This window comes from Mustela nigripes, chromosome 9 (genome assembly GCF_022355385.1).
Source record: "Mustela nigripes isolate SB6536 chromosome 9, MUSNIG.SB6536, whole genome shotgun sequence".
Lineage (NCBI taxonomy): Eukaryota > Metazoa > Chordata > Mammalia > Carnivora > Mustelidae > Mustela > Mustela nigripes.
Genome location: NC_081565.1, coordinates 51,023,194 through 51,037,802, shown reverse-complemented (window position 1 = coordinate 51,037,802; position 14,609 = coordinate 51,023,194). Strand labels below are relative to the sequence as shown.

Genomic DNA, 14,609 nt, shown 5'->3' with positions numbered 1-14,609 from the left:
AGCCGGTCCTACCTTTCAGAAAGTGGTTGATTTTCTGTTTCCAGAATTGCTGTTCTTCTTCTCTTCGATCTGCCGATGGATTTTCAGGTGTTTGCAATCTTTAGATAAGCTATCTAGCTGATCTCCGGCTAGCTGAAGCAGTCTCAGCTTGCTACTTCTCCGCCATCTTGACTCCTCCCCGAGGCTTTTTTTTTTTAAATAGTTTTAAAAACCTTTTTTTAAAAGTTATTTATTTATTTACTTGACAGAGATCACAAGTAGGCAGAGAGACGGGGGGGTAGGGGTGGGGTGGGGAAGCAGGCTCCCCGCTGAACAGAGAACCCAGTGCGGGGCTCGATGCCAGGACCCCGAGATCATGACCTGAGCCGAGGCAGAGGCTTAACCTGCTGAGCCACCCAGGCACCCACCATTTTTAATTTATTTATTTGACAGAGAAAGAGAAAGTACAGCAGAGGGAGGGTCAGGCATAGGAAGAGAGAGAACCACGTTTTCCAGTGAGCAGAGAGCCTGATGTAGGGCTCGGTCCCAGGACTCTGGGATCATGACCTGAGCTGAAGGCAGCCACGTAACTGACTGAGCCACCCAGGTGCCGTACGTCTCAGTCTTTTAGAGAGCTTATGTCCTGACATTGTGACCATAATAAGTACTTCTCAGTGCCCCCTCCCCCCCGCCTTGGATTGATAGAAAGGGTAGAGGGTGTTGGAGTTAGGTATTTCCTTTTAGCTCGGTTGGTTAGGCTCTGGAAAACTTGCCCAAGATTGGGCTTTTTTGGACTTTGTAACTCTCAAGACTTGCCTACTTTGATCTTCCAGCAATCTGTTAATTACAGATTAGATTTTTCTACTCTGGTAGTGGTTCCCAAGGAGTTTTCTGCCCTGGTAAATTGTCATTATCTGTCCCTATCTGTCACTATCTGTTTCTCTAGTTTGGGGAACAATAGTTTGCTCTATGACCCCACCCAGTTCTTTGATAGATTTAGGAAGAGTTGTTGATTTTTAGTTTGTGAATAGGAAAGATGACTTCCAAGTTCCTTACATGCTTGAGTGGAAACTGAAAGTCCCTCTAGTGTGTTTTTGTTGTCCTACTGAGCAATATTAAGTAGCTCTTAATTTTTAAGATTTATAGCCTATGGAATAGAATAACACTTAATAATGACAATTGCTATAGCTTATTTAAATCTTATGTATCTAGTTAAATTTCTAGAAAGTTAAACACACACATACATGCACTCATGCACATTATTATTTAGCTGGTTGCAGAAAAAACTTTCATAGAAGTGCAATCTAATATAACATATTTTACTGATGATAGTATAAAACATTGCCTATAACTTCTTTTGGTAAGACTGCCTTAGCTCTGTCACTGATAGTAATAACATAAATTGGGTAATAGATTCCCCTTCTAGTATTGCATTAGATGATATGACTCCACTCACAGCCTAGTATATTGTATTTAATTAGAACATCTTTGATGTTTTATCCCCCCACTTTTTTTTTTAACCTTGTAAGAAGCTCAGAAATGAGTTTTAGTTCTGTTACAGTTAGATCTGTTACCCCATCCTTCTTCTCCATTTACCATTGTTTTAGTTGTTGTGGCTTCATAACTTCTCTGTTTTTTACTAAAACTTCCATGCCCCTTTGAAAGTAGGTCATATAAATAATATATTAACATGCTCAAGTACTGCTCAGTAGAGTTTTAGGTCTTATGCTGCTGCCCCTCCTTCCCCTTTTTTCCTGCATCATAATCTTTATCATTCTCTTCTTACTCTATAGACTTCTCTTGACCATGATGTGAATTATTCATTTCATGTCTTATCCATAATAAATTATTTGTTCCAGACATACTTTCTCTTGTCACCCTTTATGCTTTATGGTTCCTCTGAGTTCTTTTTGCTATTTTAATATTAACTCATGCCAGACCATTAAGAATGTACTCTATCCAGAAAAGTTTGTTGAAAACTTTCATAAAGCTATATTTTAAAATGAATTATAGCTGTATATAGCTGTAGTTTCATTATTTAAAGTAGATCACTAAGAGCATACGTTAATAGGAAAATATTTTGCATTACACAAAATTTTGCAAATCTTTAAAGGTTTAAGTTTCTGATTATCTTTTATTGGGAGTGCATCTTTATTACTTTAATGATTATTCAGTGTAATATCAGAGTTATCAAACATAATACAAGGATATTCATAGTTTGGGTTAGCTAATTACCTACTGTATTATGCTTTTTATTTAAAAATTAAGTCTTTATTTGGACTTGTTGATTACTAAATTCACTCAAATGCTGAAATTCAAATTATTAAATAATTCTCATGAAAGTGCTTGCTATTGGTGTTTAAGTTGTCAATTTCTGTTAAGTTTAGCTGACACGAAAGGGCAATCCCTTCTACAACTTTAATCATTTGGCTCAGTGTTCTTTCCTTCCTAGGGTCTAAATAGTTTTTAGAATAGATGAGAATTCTCATATTTCGTCAGTTCTTTTAAAGGAGAGGTCTGTAGATAGTCTGTAAACAATCTTAGTGTTCATGTGATTAAATTTATCATTCTTTGTCCATCTCATTCATAAACATTTGCTTATCTGGTTTGGAAACACCAAGAGTACATAGTTAGTATGTAATGTGTCCAATGAATAATATGGGCAAGACAGAAATCTAGGAAGGGTAGAAATTACTGTGACAGTCTGGGGAAACCTTCATGGAGAAAGGGAGAGATTGAAGTTTGAAGGAGGGTAACACTTAGATGAGAATAGAAAAATGGGCTGTGAATTGTGGATGGGCTACACTTATGCATCTGTTCATAAGCTGTTTGATTGATGTCAGGGAGATTTTGATATGCCCTAATAGTTAAAATGGGAAGTAAAAATTAAAACTATATTGAGGTTCCATTTATACTTACTAGATTTGTAAAAAATTACCAAGCCTGAGAGTCAAGTGTTGGTGCAGATGTAGAGCTGTGAGAACTCTTGAAGTGCTTATAGCCTATGTCTTAGTGATTTTACCTCCAAATATAATCTTAAGCAGTATTTTTCAAACTTTTTTTAATATGACCCCCAAACTGAAAAAAATACATTCTACCTAATTCCCTAATATACCCACATTTGAAATAAAATATAATATAGTAATTGTCCTTACTTTTATAATAAGGTAAAAATACAACAAAATAAGCACCAAATATGAATGTAATAATATTTAAAAAAATATAAGTGAAAAACCAAGCACTGTAAAAATTTAGGAGATACTTAATATAGTGTATCTGCTTCTTTCAGAGTTTTTTTGCTGAGAATTTATGCTAACATTTTGATAGTTTCTATTGTATTCTATTCCACTTTTAAAAAATGCTGATTGTGATGACTAAATGATTTAATGACCCATTACTAGATTGTAATCTGTAGTTTGAAAAATACTGGTTGGGAGAAATTCTTGCTCATCTATATCAGGAGACATGTTTAAGAGTGTTTATAGCAGCATTGTTTGTATACCCCTTTTCCCAAAATGGGAAGCAGCTGAAGTATACACAAACAAGAGATAGATAAATATATTATAGTATATTTATATTATAGAATAATACTATATACCAAGGTAATTGAACTGTAGCTATACGTATCACTATGGATAAATTTGGGAATACATGTTGAGCAAAAAATAGCAAGCTACAGAATGTGTGTAGTATGATTTAATTTATATAAAGTTCAAAAATAAGCTAAACTGTAGAGTATATCAAATAGGGATAAGTGTGTTTTCAAACTATAAAGAAAGACAAGGCTAAGAACCAAAGTTGTAGGATAGTGCCTTGCCCTGGAGGACATGGAAGTGTTATAAGGATTAGGGGACCTACAGAGGACTTAAAGATAATGGTAAGGTTGTATTTCTTAATTAGGTGGTTGTGGATTCTAGGGTACTCTTTTTATTCTGTTCTTCATACCTTACATATTTCTCACAGATTATTTTTTGTATGTATTCAGTATTTGATTTTTTTTTTTTTTAAGAGAGAACATGTGTGTCTGAGGAGTGACAGGTGTGGGGCAGAGGGAGAGGGAGAGAGAGTATCTTAAGCAGACTCTACACCCAGCATTGATACAGGGCTCTATCTCACCACCCTGAGATTGTGACCTGAGCTGAAATCAAGAGTGGGACTGTTGGGCACCTGGGTGGCTCAGCGGGTTAAAGCCTCTGCTTTTAGCTCATGTCATGATCCCAGGGTCCTGGGATCGAGAGGCCTGCATCCAGCTCTCTGCTCATCAGGGAGCCTGTTTCCCTTGCTCTCTCTCTCTGCCTGCCTCTCTGCCTACTTGTGATCTCTGTCTGTCAAATAAAGTCTTAAAAAAAAAAAAAGTGGGACAGTTAACCAACTGAGCCATCCAGGTGCTCAGAGGGAGTTTAGTTTAGTTTAGTTTAGTTCAATTAGAACTAAAGTAAAATCAACAATTAACATTATAGCTTAAAAAATTAGAATATATTAGTTACTCTCACTTTATTCCTGAAACTCATCCTGTTTTGCATCCTATCCTTGAAGCTCCTCCTCAAGTCACTTGGAGCATGTTTAATAAGGAGTAAATATGGGAGTACAAGATATTTAAGAATCAGATGAGCATCACTGATAGAAATGAAGGTCAGGGTTTTTGTTGATCATCCTACTTAGTAACAGAACAGTATGTTATAACTTGATGTGTCTTCTTGTTTGACAGGCCTATGGGGCTTTGGGAAACGGTGCTATTAAAAATTACCTGGAGGCTTTCAAAACCCTTATAAGTGTGTAATGGATGCTTAATAAATATTAGTTGAAAAATGAACAAAAGTTAGGTTGACAAAAGTTGAAGAAGTTTAGAAAGAGATAGTATCAGGATATGGATTTCAGTTTTGGCATGTTAGTTTCAAGTTCCAGCAGATAATCCAAATGGAGGTATTATATTGAAAGCTGGAAATGTGACATTGCTGACTGGGAGAGCATCACAGCTGAATTAGGATTAATAAGACTGTTAGAGATGAGATCAAAAACCAAGAAGGGGTAAATTTTCTGAGAGAAGAGGGAAACTAAGAAATGAGTCATGGATATGTCTTGTAATTAGGTCTTATTTAGGTATTCCTGCAGGTAAAAAGAGCAGTCAGTTAAAAACTATGGCAGTTTTAATATTGTGAATATGTTTTTCTACACAGCAAGTCATCTTTGGTACCAAAACAAACTTGTCATTTTCCAATCTTGAAAATTTTGTGCCTTCACAAAATCATAATTGTTTATCTAGAAAATGTTTTCTTCCAAATGATACTCAAATAAGAGGGTAATTCTTATCTTAGCTATCTACACATTTTCTTTGGAATGTTTTATAAAATTTTGTTTTTCTTCTATTTTTGCACCTGAATCCCAAAAGTTTGCTTTCTGAATGTGGCTTAAAATATTTGGCATCCAGTTTTTATGTGTTCTTCATCTTAAACTAATAAACAGATACCACCCTTGCCTGTTTACTTGAAAATTGATGGGCATGTTACCAGAAATGAGATCTTTGATAATAGACATTATTATAAAAACTAGTTAATCCTAATATTATTGATCAAAATGTGAAACTTTTTAAAATAAAGTATTTTTTTCTTAGAAATACCAGTTTACCAGTGATTGTGATTTTTTTTTCCATAGAGAGAAACAGGACTACAAATAGAAATAAATGACCTTGTAAAACGGAAGATTGCAGTTGATGAAGAAAATGCTTTCTTGAGGAAAGATTTCAGTGACTTGCAGAAGAAATTTAAAGATAAAAGTCAAGAAGTTAAGGTGTGTTGGCTTGTGCATAGTTTTACAGTATTATTGCTTTGAAATCCTACTTTAAGCTTTGTCAGCCTTTGTGGCACAGAAAGTGACAAGCTTGGAGGAAAAATTGCCTTAGGCCCTGCTGTACCACACAGTTTTCTCACATGCAAAAACTGAGAAAGATGCTTTAAAGATAAGACTCCAAGCTTTATAACTTTCAGATAAATAGTTAATGATGGAAATGGAGCTAAGAAAGTAGGAGTGTGAATATGTGGCTTCTTGTAATTAGATTCTGATGGGACTGGCATTATTAATTGATAAAACCCAGGTCTGGGAGGATATGTCTGTGTGGGTCTCAAAAATAGCTGGGGACAGCATCAAAGGCAGCTTGATCAATTAATGGGCTCTTTGCAAATGTGTACTCATCAAAGCTGTCATCCAGTGAAAAAATATGACCCATCCACCTGCATGAAAAGAGGCCAATAAAAGTATACAGGTGACCTTGGCCATCAAATATAGAAGAAGCTGCTGTGAGGGTAAAACTGCACAGTTTATATTTGCTGATTAGTTCTCACCTTTTTTTTTGCTTTGTTTTGTTTATCGGCCCTTGTGGTACTGTTCTACAGGACACTAAGGAGTGTGTACAGAATAAGGAAGAGCAAAGCAGACTGGTTATAAAAAATCTGGAGGAGGAGAATGAGAAATTAAGTACCCGCTGTGCTGACCTGCTAAATGACCTGGAGAAACTGAGGAAGCAAGAAGCACATTGGAGAAAAGAAAAACATAGCATTGATGCAAAAATAAAGGTATGCAGTGAGAGTGGAGAGCATGAGAATGATGCTGTTATTTCAGATCTAACTTCTTATAGGAAGTTTATTACATGTGATTTTCTTTAAATAACAAGTTATATATTCAAATCCACCAGTGGGGACCAGCATTAATTTATATTCCTTCACTTAAGACCCACAGCTTTTTAAAAATTGATGTTGCAAAGCAGGAAACTGACTTCAAATAGTTATCTAAAATGTAATCATTAAAAAGTAAAGGCTGTAGCATCTTGAAATGAAACATGTTTTGAAAAAACATTTAGAATCACGATGTTTGACTTTTCTCAGTTAGAGCTTAAATTTATAAGTATAGCTAGAATTCATTACAATAGAGTTTTAAGAATGTATTCTCCAGGTCTTTTGAAAAATAAAATGGGAAAAAAGCATGAAGCAATTGAGAAATACTCATGTGTGTTTTGAAGATGGTGCTTTTCTTTGGCTTAAGATAGCCTTATTCATAGTAAGATTTTATTTTCATAGAAGATGAAAGGTACAGTCAATCTTTGTAATCTGTCCATCAGTATTTTTCAAAATAATAGTTTTTTGGTGCCTTTCTCTTTGTCTTGAGAATATTTTTGTTCATTTTTTTCCATTGAATTTTAGGTTTCTCTTCATAGATTTTCTTGAAAAGGCCAGAAACAAATTTTTATGCTAGTAAATTTGATAGTGCCTCTATATATGCACACATAAAAAGAATATATAACATAAGTATACACACACACACGTGTGTGTATATATATATATATATATGTATATATATATATAGCTATTAAAATACACTAAGTATGAATATACTAAGTATGGATATACTAAGATATGTGTGTGTCTGTGATCATTTTAAAGGTGAAGGGAATGTGTATTTCTGAGTGTGTGTGTCAGTTCATTGCACATATTTAAGAAAATACATGAAATCTTTTAGTGTATTAGGACGCCTGGGTGGCTTAGTTGGTTAAGCAGCTGCCTTCAGATCAGGTCATGATCCCAGCGTCCTAGGATGGAGTCCTACATCGGGCTCCTTGCTCAGCGGGGAACCTGCTTCTCTCTCTGCCTCTGCCTGCCACTCAGCCTGCTTGTGTGTATTCTCTCTCTCTGACAAATAAATAAATAAATAAAATCTTAAAAAAAAATCTTTTAGTGTATCATCAGAGAACAATTGAGCCATTGAGAGAAATGAATTCTGGTACATTTGTTTTCTCAACTTTTATGTCAGTTTCTGCTTCCCTGCAATCTCTAAGCAGTTTGGTAGTGTGATAAGGGTGAGTAGTACTTCCTTATGTTAATTCATAGGCACATGAGTGTTTGGTGATACTTTTCATACCATTGATGACTATTTGCCACTTAGTTCATACTTTGGTTTTTAGTTCTGGGACTAAAAACCATATATATATATTGCTGTGGTTTTTAGTTCTGGGACTTTTTCCTTTAATTGGGAAGTGTGTCTTATTAATTTGTAGACATTATTTATTCTGGGTAGTAATACTTTTTTGCTATATGTACTGCAAGTACTTTCTGTTCCATGAATCTCAAGTAAGGTAAATTGGATTTTGAAAAGTTTGTGGATCTAGAAAGAGTATGTTTTATTATTCTCTGATGTTTTTGCATTGGCAATCTTATTTGCTAAAGTTTTCCCTATTCCAAAGTCTGTAATGTACTTAGAGTTTATTTTGGGGTCTGTTGTTTCACACCATTTATTCAATAGTTTATTGATTTGTGATGTAATCTCTCACATCTCAAAGCGTTCCTCTGTGTTTAGGTTTGTTTCTGGACATCTTATTGTTTTCATGGTTTTAGGTATTGTAATTTTGTAATTTGACCCATTATTTGGTAGGAAGTCTGCTTCATTTTTTTGTCAAGTTGTGAACCTTGTATGTGCTTCTTCACTATCTTGTAATATTTAAGAACTGGGGCACCAGTTTTGTTTTGTTACTGGGGCACCTGGGTGGCTCAGCTAGTTGAGTTCTTGGTTTGGGCTCAGGTCATGATCTCTGGGTTGTGAGATTGAGTCCTGCATGGGATTCTGCTCAGCAAGGAGTTTGCTAGAGATTCTCTCTCTCCCCCTCTCCTTCTGCTCCTCCCCGACATGTGGGAACGTTCTCTCACTCTGTCTCAAATAAATAAATAAATCTTAAACTTGATCTTAGCCTAAAGGCTGAGAAACGACTCAAATAAGTAAATCTTAACGAACAGGAATGATTTTATTAGTTTTACTGAAAAATTCTATTAGAAAGAAGATTGGAACCACACTTAGTTTATGAATTAATCTTGGGAGAATTTTGACCCTACTGTTCATATATGTGGAATAAGATTTTGTACCCCCTTTTTTTTTTTTAAAGATTATTTATTTATTTATTTGACAGACAGAGATCACAAGTAGGCAGAAAGGCAGGCAGAGAGAGAGGAGAAAGCAAGCTCTCTGCTGAGCAGAGAGCCCAATGTGGGGCTCAATCCCAGGACCCTGGGTTCATGACCTGAGCTGAAGGCAGAGGCTTAACCCACTGAGCCACTCTGGTGCCCCGATTTCATACCTTTCTTAAAATGGCATTGTCCACTGTTAACTAGATTTAGTCCTAGCTACTAATGTTATTGTAAAAAGATTGTATAATGGTAAGTAATATTTTAAATTATATTTTAATTATTTCTGGAAGGCAGGGTTGATACTGATTTATCTTAACATTCTTTTCAATAATTTTTCTAATTATCTTATTAGTGCTAAAAATTTGTATATTTTCTTGATTTTTCTAAGTTATTAAGAAAACTTTGCATCTTTCTTTCCTTCCTAAAGTATTAGTTAGCATATAATTCACATGTAATCCTTTTAAAATTCATAGTCGAGTGCAATCGTTTTTAGCTTATGTAGAGTTGTACAGTTATTACCACAATTACTTTTAGAATATTTTCATCATTTCAAAAAGAAACCCTGTAACCTTTAGCAATCACTCTGCGTTTACCCCTTCACCCTGGATCCCTTGATAACCAGTAGTCTTCTTTCTTTTGTAGATTTGTCCATTCTAAACATTTCATATAAATAATATAGTATAAGGTCTTCTGTGACTGACTTCTTCTACTTAAAATAATGTTTGCCGTGTTTATCCATGTTGTAGCATGTATCTGTACCACATTCCTTCTTATTGTTGAATAATATTCCATTACATCGCTATCCTACATTTTATTTATCACCAATAGATGAACATTTGTGTCTTCAGTAATGTTGCTGTGAGCACTTGTGTACAAGATCTCGTATACATACCTGTATTTTTATTTCTCTTAGATACATACTAAAGATCGAGATTACTGGTTCATATGGTAACTGGTTTTAAGCTTTTGAGGAACTGTCAGTTTTGGAAAGCAGCTGCACCACTTTACATTGTGAACAGCAGTCTATGAGAGTTCTGATTTCTTTTTGTTCTCATCAACACTTGTTATTGTCTGCCTTTTGTATTTGTTTTTGTGGATGTGAAGTGGTTTCTCATTGTGGGTTTGATTTGCATTTCCCTGATGGCTAGTGATGTTGAGCCTCTTTTCAGATGCTGTTGGCTGTCTATTTTTGAAGAAATGCGTATTTCATTCCCTTTACTTATATTTCTGGATACAAGTCTCTTCAGCTATAGAGTTTGAAACTATTTTCTTCAATTTTTTGAGTGGTTTTTACTTTATTAATGGTGTTTTTGAAGCATAAAAGTTTTAAATTTTGATATTTAATTTATATACATTTTCTTTTGTTACCCCTGATTTTGGTGTCATATCTGAGAAACCATTGCCTCTTCAAAGATCAAGAAGATGGAAACCTATGTTTTCTTCTAAGAGTTTTATAATTTTATATCTTACATTTAATTCTTTGATCCATTTTTAGTTGATTTTTTAATATGGTGTTTGACAGGAATCCAACTTCATTCTTTTGCATGTGTTATTCAGTTGTTCAAACACATTTGTTGAAACAGACTATTGTTTCCCCCACTGCTACTGTGTTTATTGAATCTCAGTGGACTGTAAATATAAGGGTTTATTCTGGATCTCTATTCTGTCCTTTTGATTTATGCATTTATCCTCATGTCTATGCCACACAGTTTATTGTTATAGATTTATAATAGATTTTGAAATTGGGATTGTGTGTCATCCAGATTTTTTATTCTTTTTTCAAAATTGGCTATTTTGGATCTCTTGCATTTCCATATGAATTTTAGAATCATCTTTTCCATTTCTTACAAAAAAAAGCAAGTTGTGTTTATTTTGATAGAGATTGCATCAAATCAGAAGATCGATTTGGCAAATACCTCTATTTTAGCAATATTATAACATCTCCATCAACATGGTGTGTTTCATTTTTTTAGACCTACTTTAATTTATTTCAGTAATGTTTTGTGGTTTTCAGAGTATGATGCACTTCGTTACAGAAAAGTATTTGCATTTCTTTGAGTTTGTATTATTTCTTTTTTCTTTAATGGAATTCATTTTTTTAATTAAATTTAAATGAGCTAACATATAGTACATCATTAGTTTCAGATGTAGTGTTCAATAATTTATCAGTTGTGTATAATACCCAGTGCCCAGGTACATATTATTCCTAAATATTTAATTTTTACGCTATTCTAAATGGAGTTGTTTCTTTATTTCCTTTTTGGGTGGTTCATTCCTAATTATTAATTTTTATATAGTGATCTTATACCTGCAACGTTGTTCAATAAGGTTGATTCTTTAGGACTTTCTGTGTGTAAGATCATGTCATTTACAGATAGAGATAATTTACTTTTTCTTTTCCAATATGGATGTCTTTTGTTTCATTTTGTTCCCCATTACCGTGGCTAGACTCTCTAGTATATAACTGAATAGAAAAAAAGAGTAGACGTCTGTTTCTTGTTCCTGATCTCATGGGGAAAGAATCTGCTCTTTAATCCTTAAGTATGATATTTGCTCTATCAGATTGAGGAAGCTTCCCTCTATCCCTCTATCCCTAGTATTTGATTGTTGTTGTTTTTATCATGAAGGGGTTTTAGATTTTGGCAAATGCTTTTTTTTTTTAACATCTCTTGAAATGAGATTATATATATATATATATATATATATATATATATATAGTCTTTTATTCTGTGGGTATGGTGTATTATGTTACTTGATTTGGGATGTTAAACCAACTTTATGTTGCTGGGATATTTTTGTCTTTATCTGGCTTTGGTGCCAAGATAAATCTAACCTTAATTAGAAAATGTTTCCTCCTCTCATATTTTTGGGAAGAGTTCAAGAAGAATTGGTATTCATTCTCTTAAAATGTTTGGTGGAGGGATGTCTGGCAGCTTAGGTGTTTAAGCATCCAACTCTTGATTGTGGCTTGGGTCCTGATCCTTGGGTTGTGAGATTGAGCCCTGTGCTGGGCTCTGCATTTAGTGGGGAGTCTACTTCTCTCTCTTTCCCTCTGCCCCGCTGTGCTCTCTCTCTCTCTTTCTCTCAAATACATAAAAAATTAAAATAAAATGTTTGGTAGAATTCACCAGTGAAGCAATCTGGTACTAGAATTTTTTATGTTGGGTAGTTTTGATAACTGATTAAACCTCTTCAGTTATTATAAATCTGTTGAGGTTTTCTATTTGTTCTTGAGTTTAGGTGATTTGTGTGTTTCTAAGAATATGTCAGTTTTGTCTTGGTCATCTAATTTATTGTTGTAAAATTGCTTAGAGTATTCTCTAATAATCCTTTTTATTTCTGTATAGTTTGTAGTGGTAACTTCACTTTGATTTTTGATTTTAGTTATTTACATTCTTTCTCTTTTTTCTTTGTCATTCTAACTAAAGGTTTGTTCATTTTGTTGCTATTTTCAGAGTCACCCTTTGCTTTAACTGATTCTTTATTGTTTTGGTGTTACCTTTTAAAAAAATTTTCACACTAATCTTTATTATTTCTTCTTTTCTGTTTGGTTTCACTTTGATATTTCTTCTCTGTTTCTTCAAGGGGTAAAATTAGATTATTAAGTTGAGATATGTTTTCTTTTTTAACATTGGCATTTATAGCTATAAATTTTCCTCTGAATACTGCCTTTGCTGCAGGCTGTATTAATATTTTTGTTTTGCTTTCATTCATTTCTGAATATTTTCTGATTCTCTTGTGATTTCTTCTTTGACCTATGGATTGTTTCTGAGTATATTATTTAATTTCCACATATTAACACATATTAACTTTTTAAAATTTTTCTTCTGTTACTGAGTTTTGGCTGTAATCCACTATGATTAGAAAAGATGTTTTGTATAATGATAATGTTTTAAAATTAAGAATTGTTTTTTGGCCTAACATGGTCAGTTATGGAGGATTATCCATGTGTACTTGAGAAAAATGTATATTCTGCTCTTTTGGAGTAGTGTGTTCCATAAACATTTGTTAGGGTTACTTAGTTTATAGTGTTTTTTAGGCCCTCTTCATCCTTGTTGACCTTCTAAGTGTTCTAGTCATTATTTAAAGTGGAGTATTGAATTCTCCAAATACTACTGTAGAGATCTATTTTTCCTTTCAATTCTGTAATTGCTTCCTTTATAATTTAAGGGCTCTGTTGTTTGGTTTATAGTTACATCTTCTTGACAAATTGATTCTGTAATCAATTTGATTCATTTTTAACTGTTTTTGACTTAAAGTATATTTTGTCCAATATATTTATATCTATTCCAGTACTGTTTATTATTTTCATGGTTATCTTTTCCCATTCTTTCATTTTCATTCTGTTTATGTCTTTTGGTCTAAGTGAATCTTTAAAAAAAATTTAACTCTAGTATAATCAATATACAGTATTATACTAGTTTGAGAGGTACAATATAGTGATTCAGCAATTCTGTACATTACTTGGTGCTCCTCATGATAAGTCTACCCTTAATGCTCTTCATCTATTTCACCCATCGCTCCTTTGGTAACTATCAGTTTGTTTTCTGTATTTAAGTGTCTGGATATTTTTGTCTCTTTTTTCTTTGTTCATTTGCTTGCTTCTTCAGTTCCACATATAAGTGAAATTATATGGTATTTATCTTTTTCTGACTGACTTATTTAAAGTGAGTGTTTTAATCAATATTTTGTTGTATAATGTTTTCTTTATTTTGTCAATATCTGCCTTTTGATTAGAGAGTTAAATCCATGTATATACAAAGTAATTACTAGCTAGGATTGACTAACTTCGGACATTTTATTATTTATTTTCTGTTGTCTGGTAGGTGTTTTTCTCCCTTATATCCTCAGTTACTGTCTTCCTTTGTATTTAGTTGATTTGTTATAGTGGCACATTTTGATTCCCTTCTTATTTTTTTTGTGTGTCTGTTCTCTTGATGTATTTTCTTTGTGGTTATCATGGGTTTATATTTAGCATCATGAACTTAAAATAATATAATTTGAATTGATGCCATCTTAAACAATATCAATACTAAAACTCATCTATATTGCTCTTTCCCTCCACTTTACATTATTGTTGCCACAAGTTGCATCATTATAAATTGTGTGCCCTGTAACACAGATCTATAATTTTGTTGGGTTTTTCTTTGAAATATGGTAAATGAAAAGTAAAGTTGCAAACCAAATATTACATAATAATACTGGCTTATGGATTTATCTTTATCTTTACTGGGGTCTTTATTTCTTCATATGGCTTTGAGTTACAATCTTGCTTCCTTTCAACTCAGTCTGAAGGACTCCCATTAGCATTTCTTGTAGGGCAGATCTATTAATGAACTCCTTCAGTCTCCCGTATTAATAAATACATTTTGTATCTTCCTTTGTTTACCTATGAATTTCTTAATTACTTTCTAAATTTTGAAGGACAGTTTTGCTGGGTATGTTGATACTTCTTTACTTTCAGGTCTTTATATATGTTATCTCATTGCCTTCTAGCATCCATGGTTTCTGATGAGAAATTAGTTATTAATCTCATTAAAGATCTCTTCTATTTGACAAGGCACTCTTACTTTCAAGATTCTTTTTGCAGGGGCTGAATTTCAAAAGGCTGATTATAATTTGTAGGTCTCTCTGTTGATTGTTCTTGGGAGTTTGTTGGGCCTTTGGATTTTTTTTTTTTTTTTT

The 14,609-nt window shown here is 33.5% G+C and overlaps 1 protein-coding gene across 5 annotated transcripts in view; it reads left to right on the top strand.

Annotated features, from left to right (window-relative positions):
* The window catches only part of CNTLN (centlein), a 297,883-nt gene that overhangs the window by 81,337 nt on the left and 201,937 nt on the right, over window positions 1-14,609 (top strand). For all 5 annotated transcript variants that reach the window (XM_059411596.1, XM_059411594.1, XM_059411595.1 and 2 more), the window contains 2 exons: window positions 5,632-5,766; window positions 6,369-6,548. In XM_059411596.1, coding sequence (XP_059267579.1) covers window positions 5,632-5,766; window positions 6,369-6,548 — 315 coding nt within the window. The remainder of the gene's footprint in view (window positions 1-5,631; window positions 5,767-6,368; window positions 6,549-14,609) is intronic.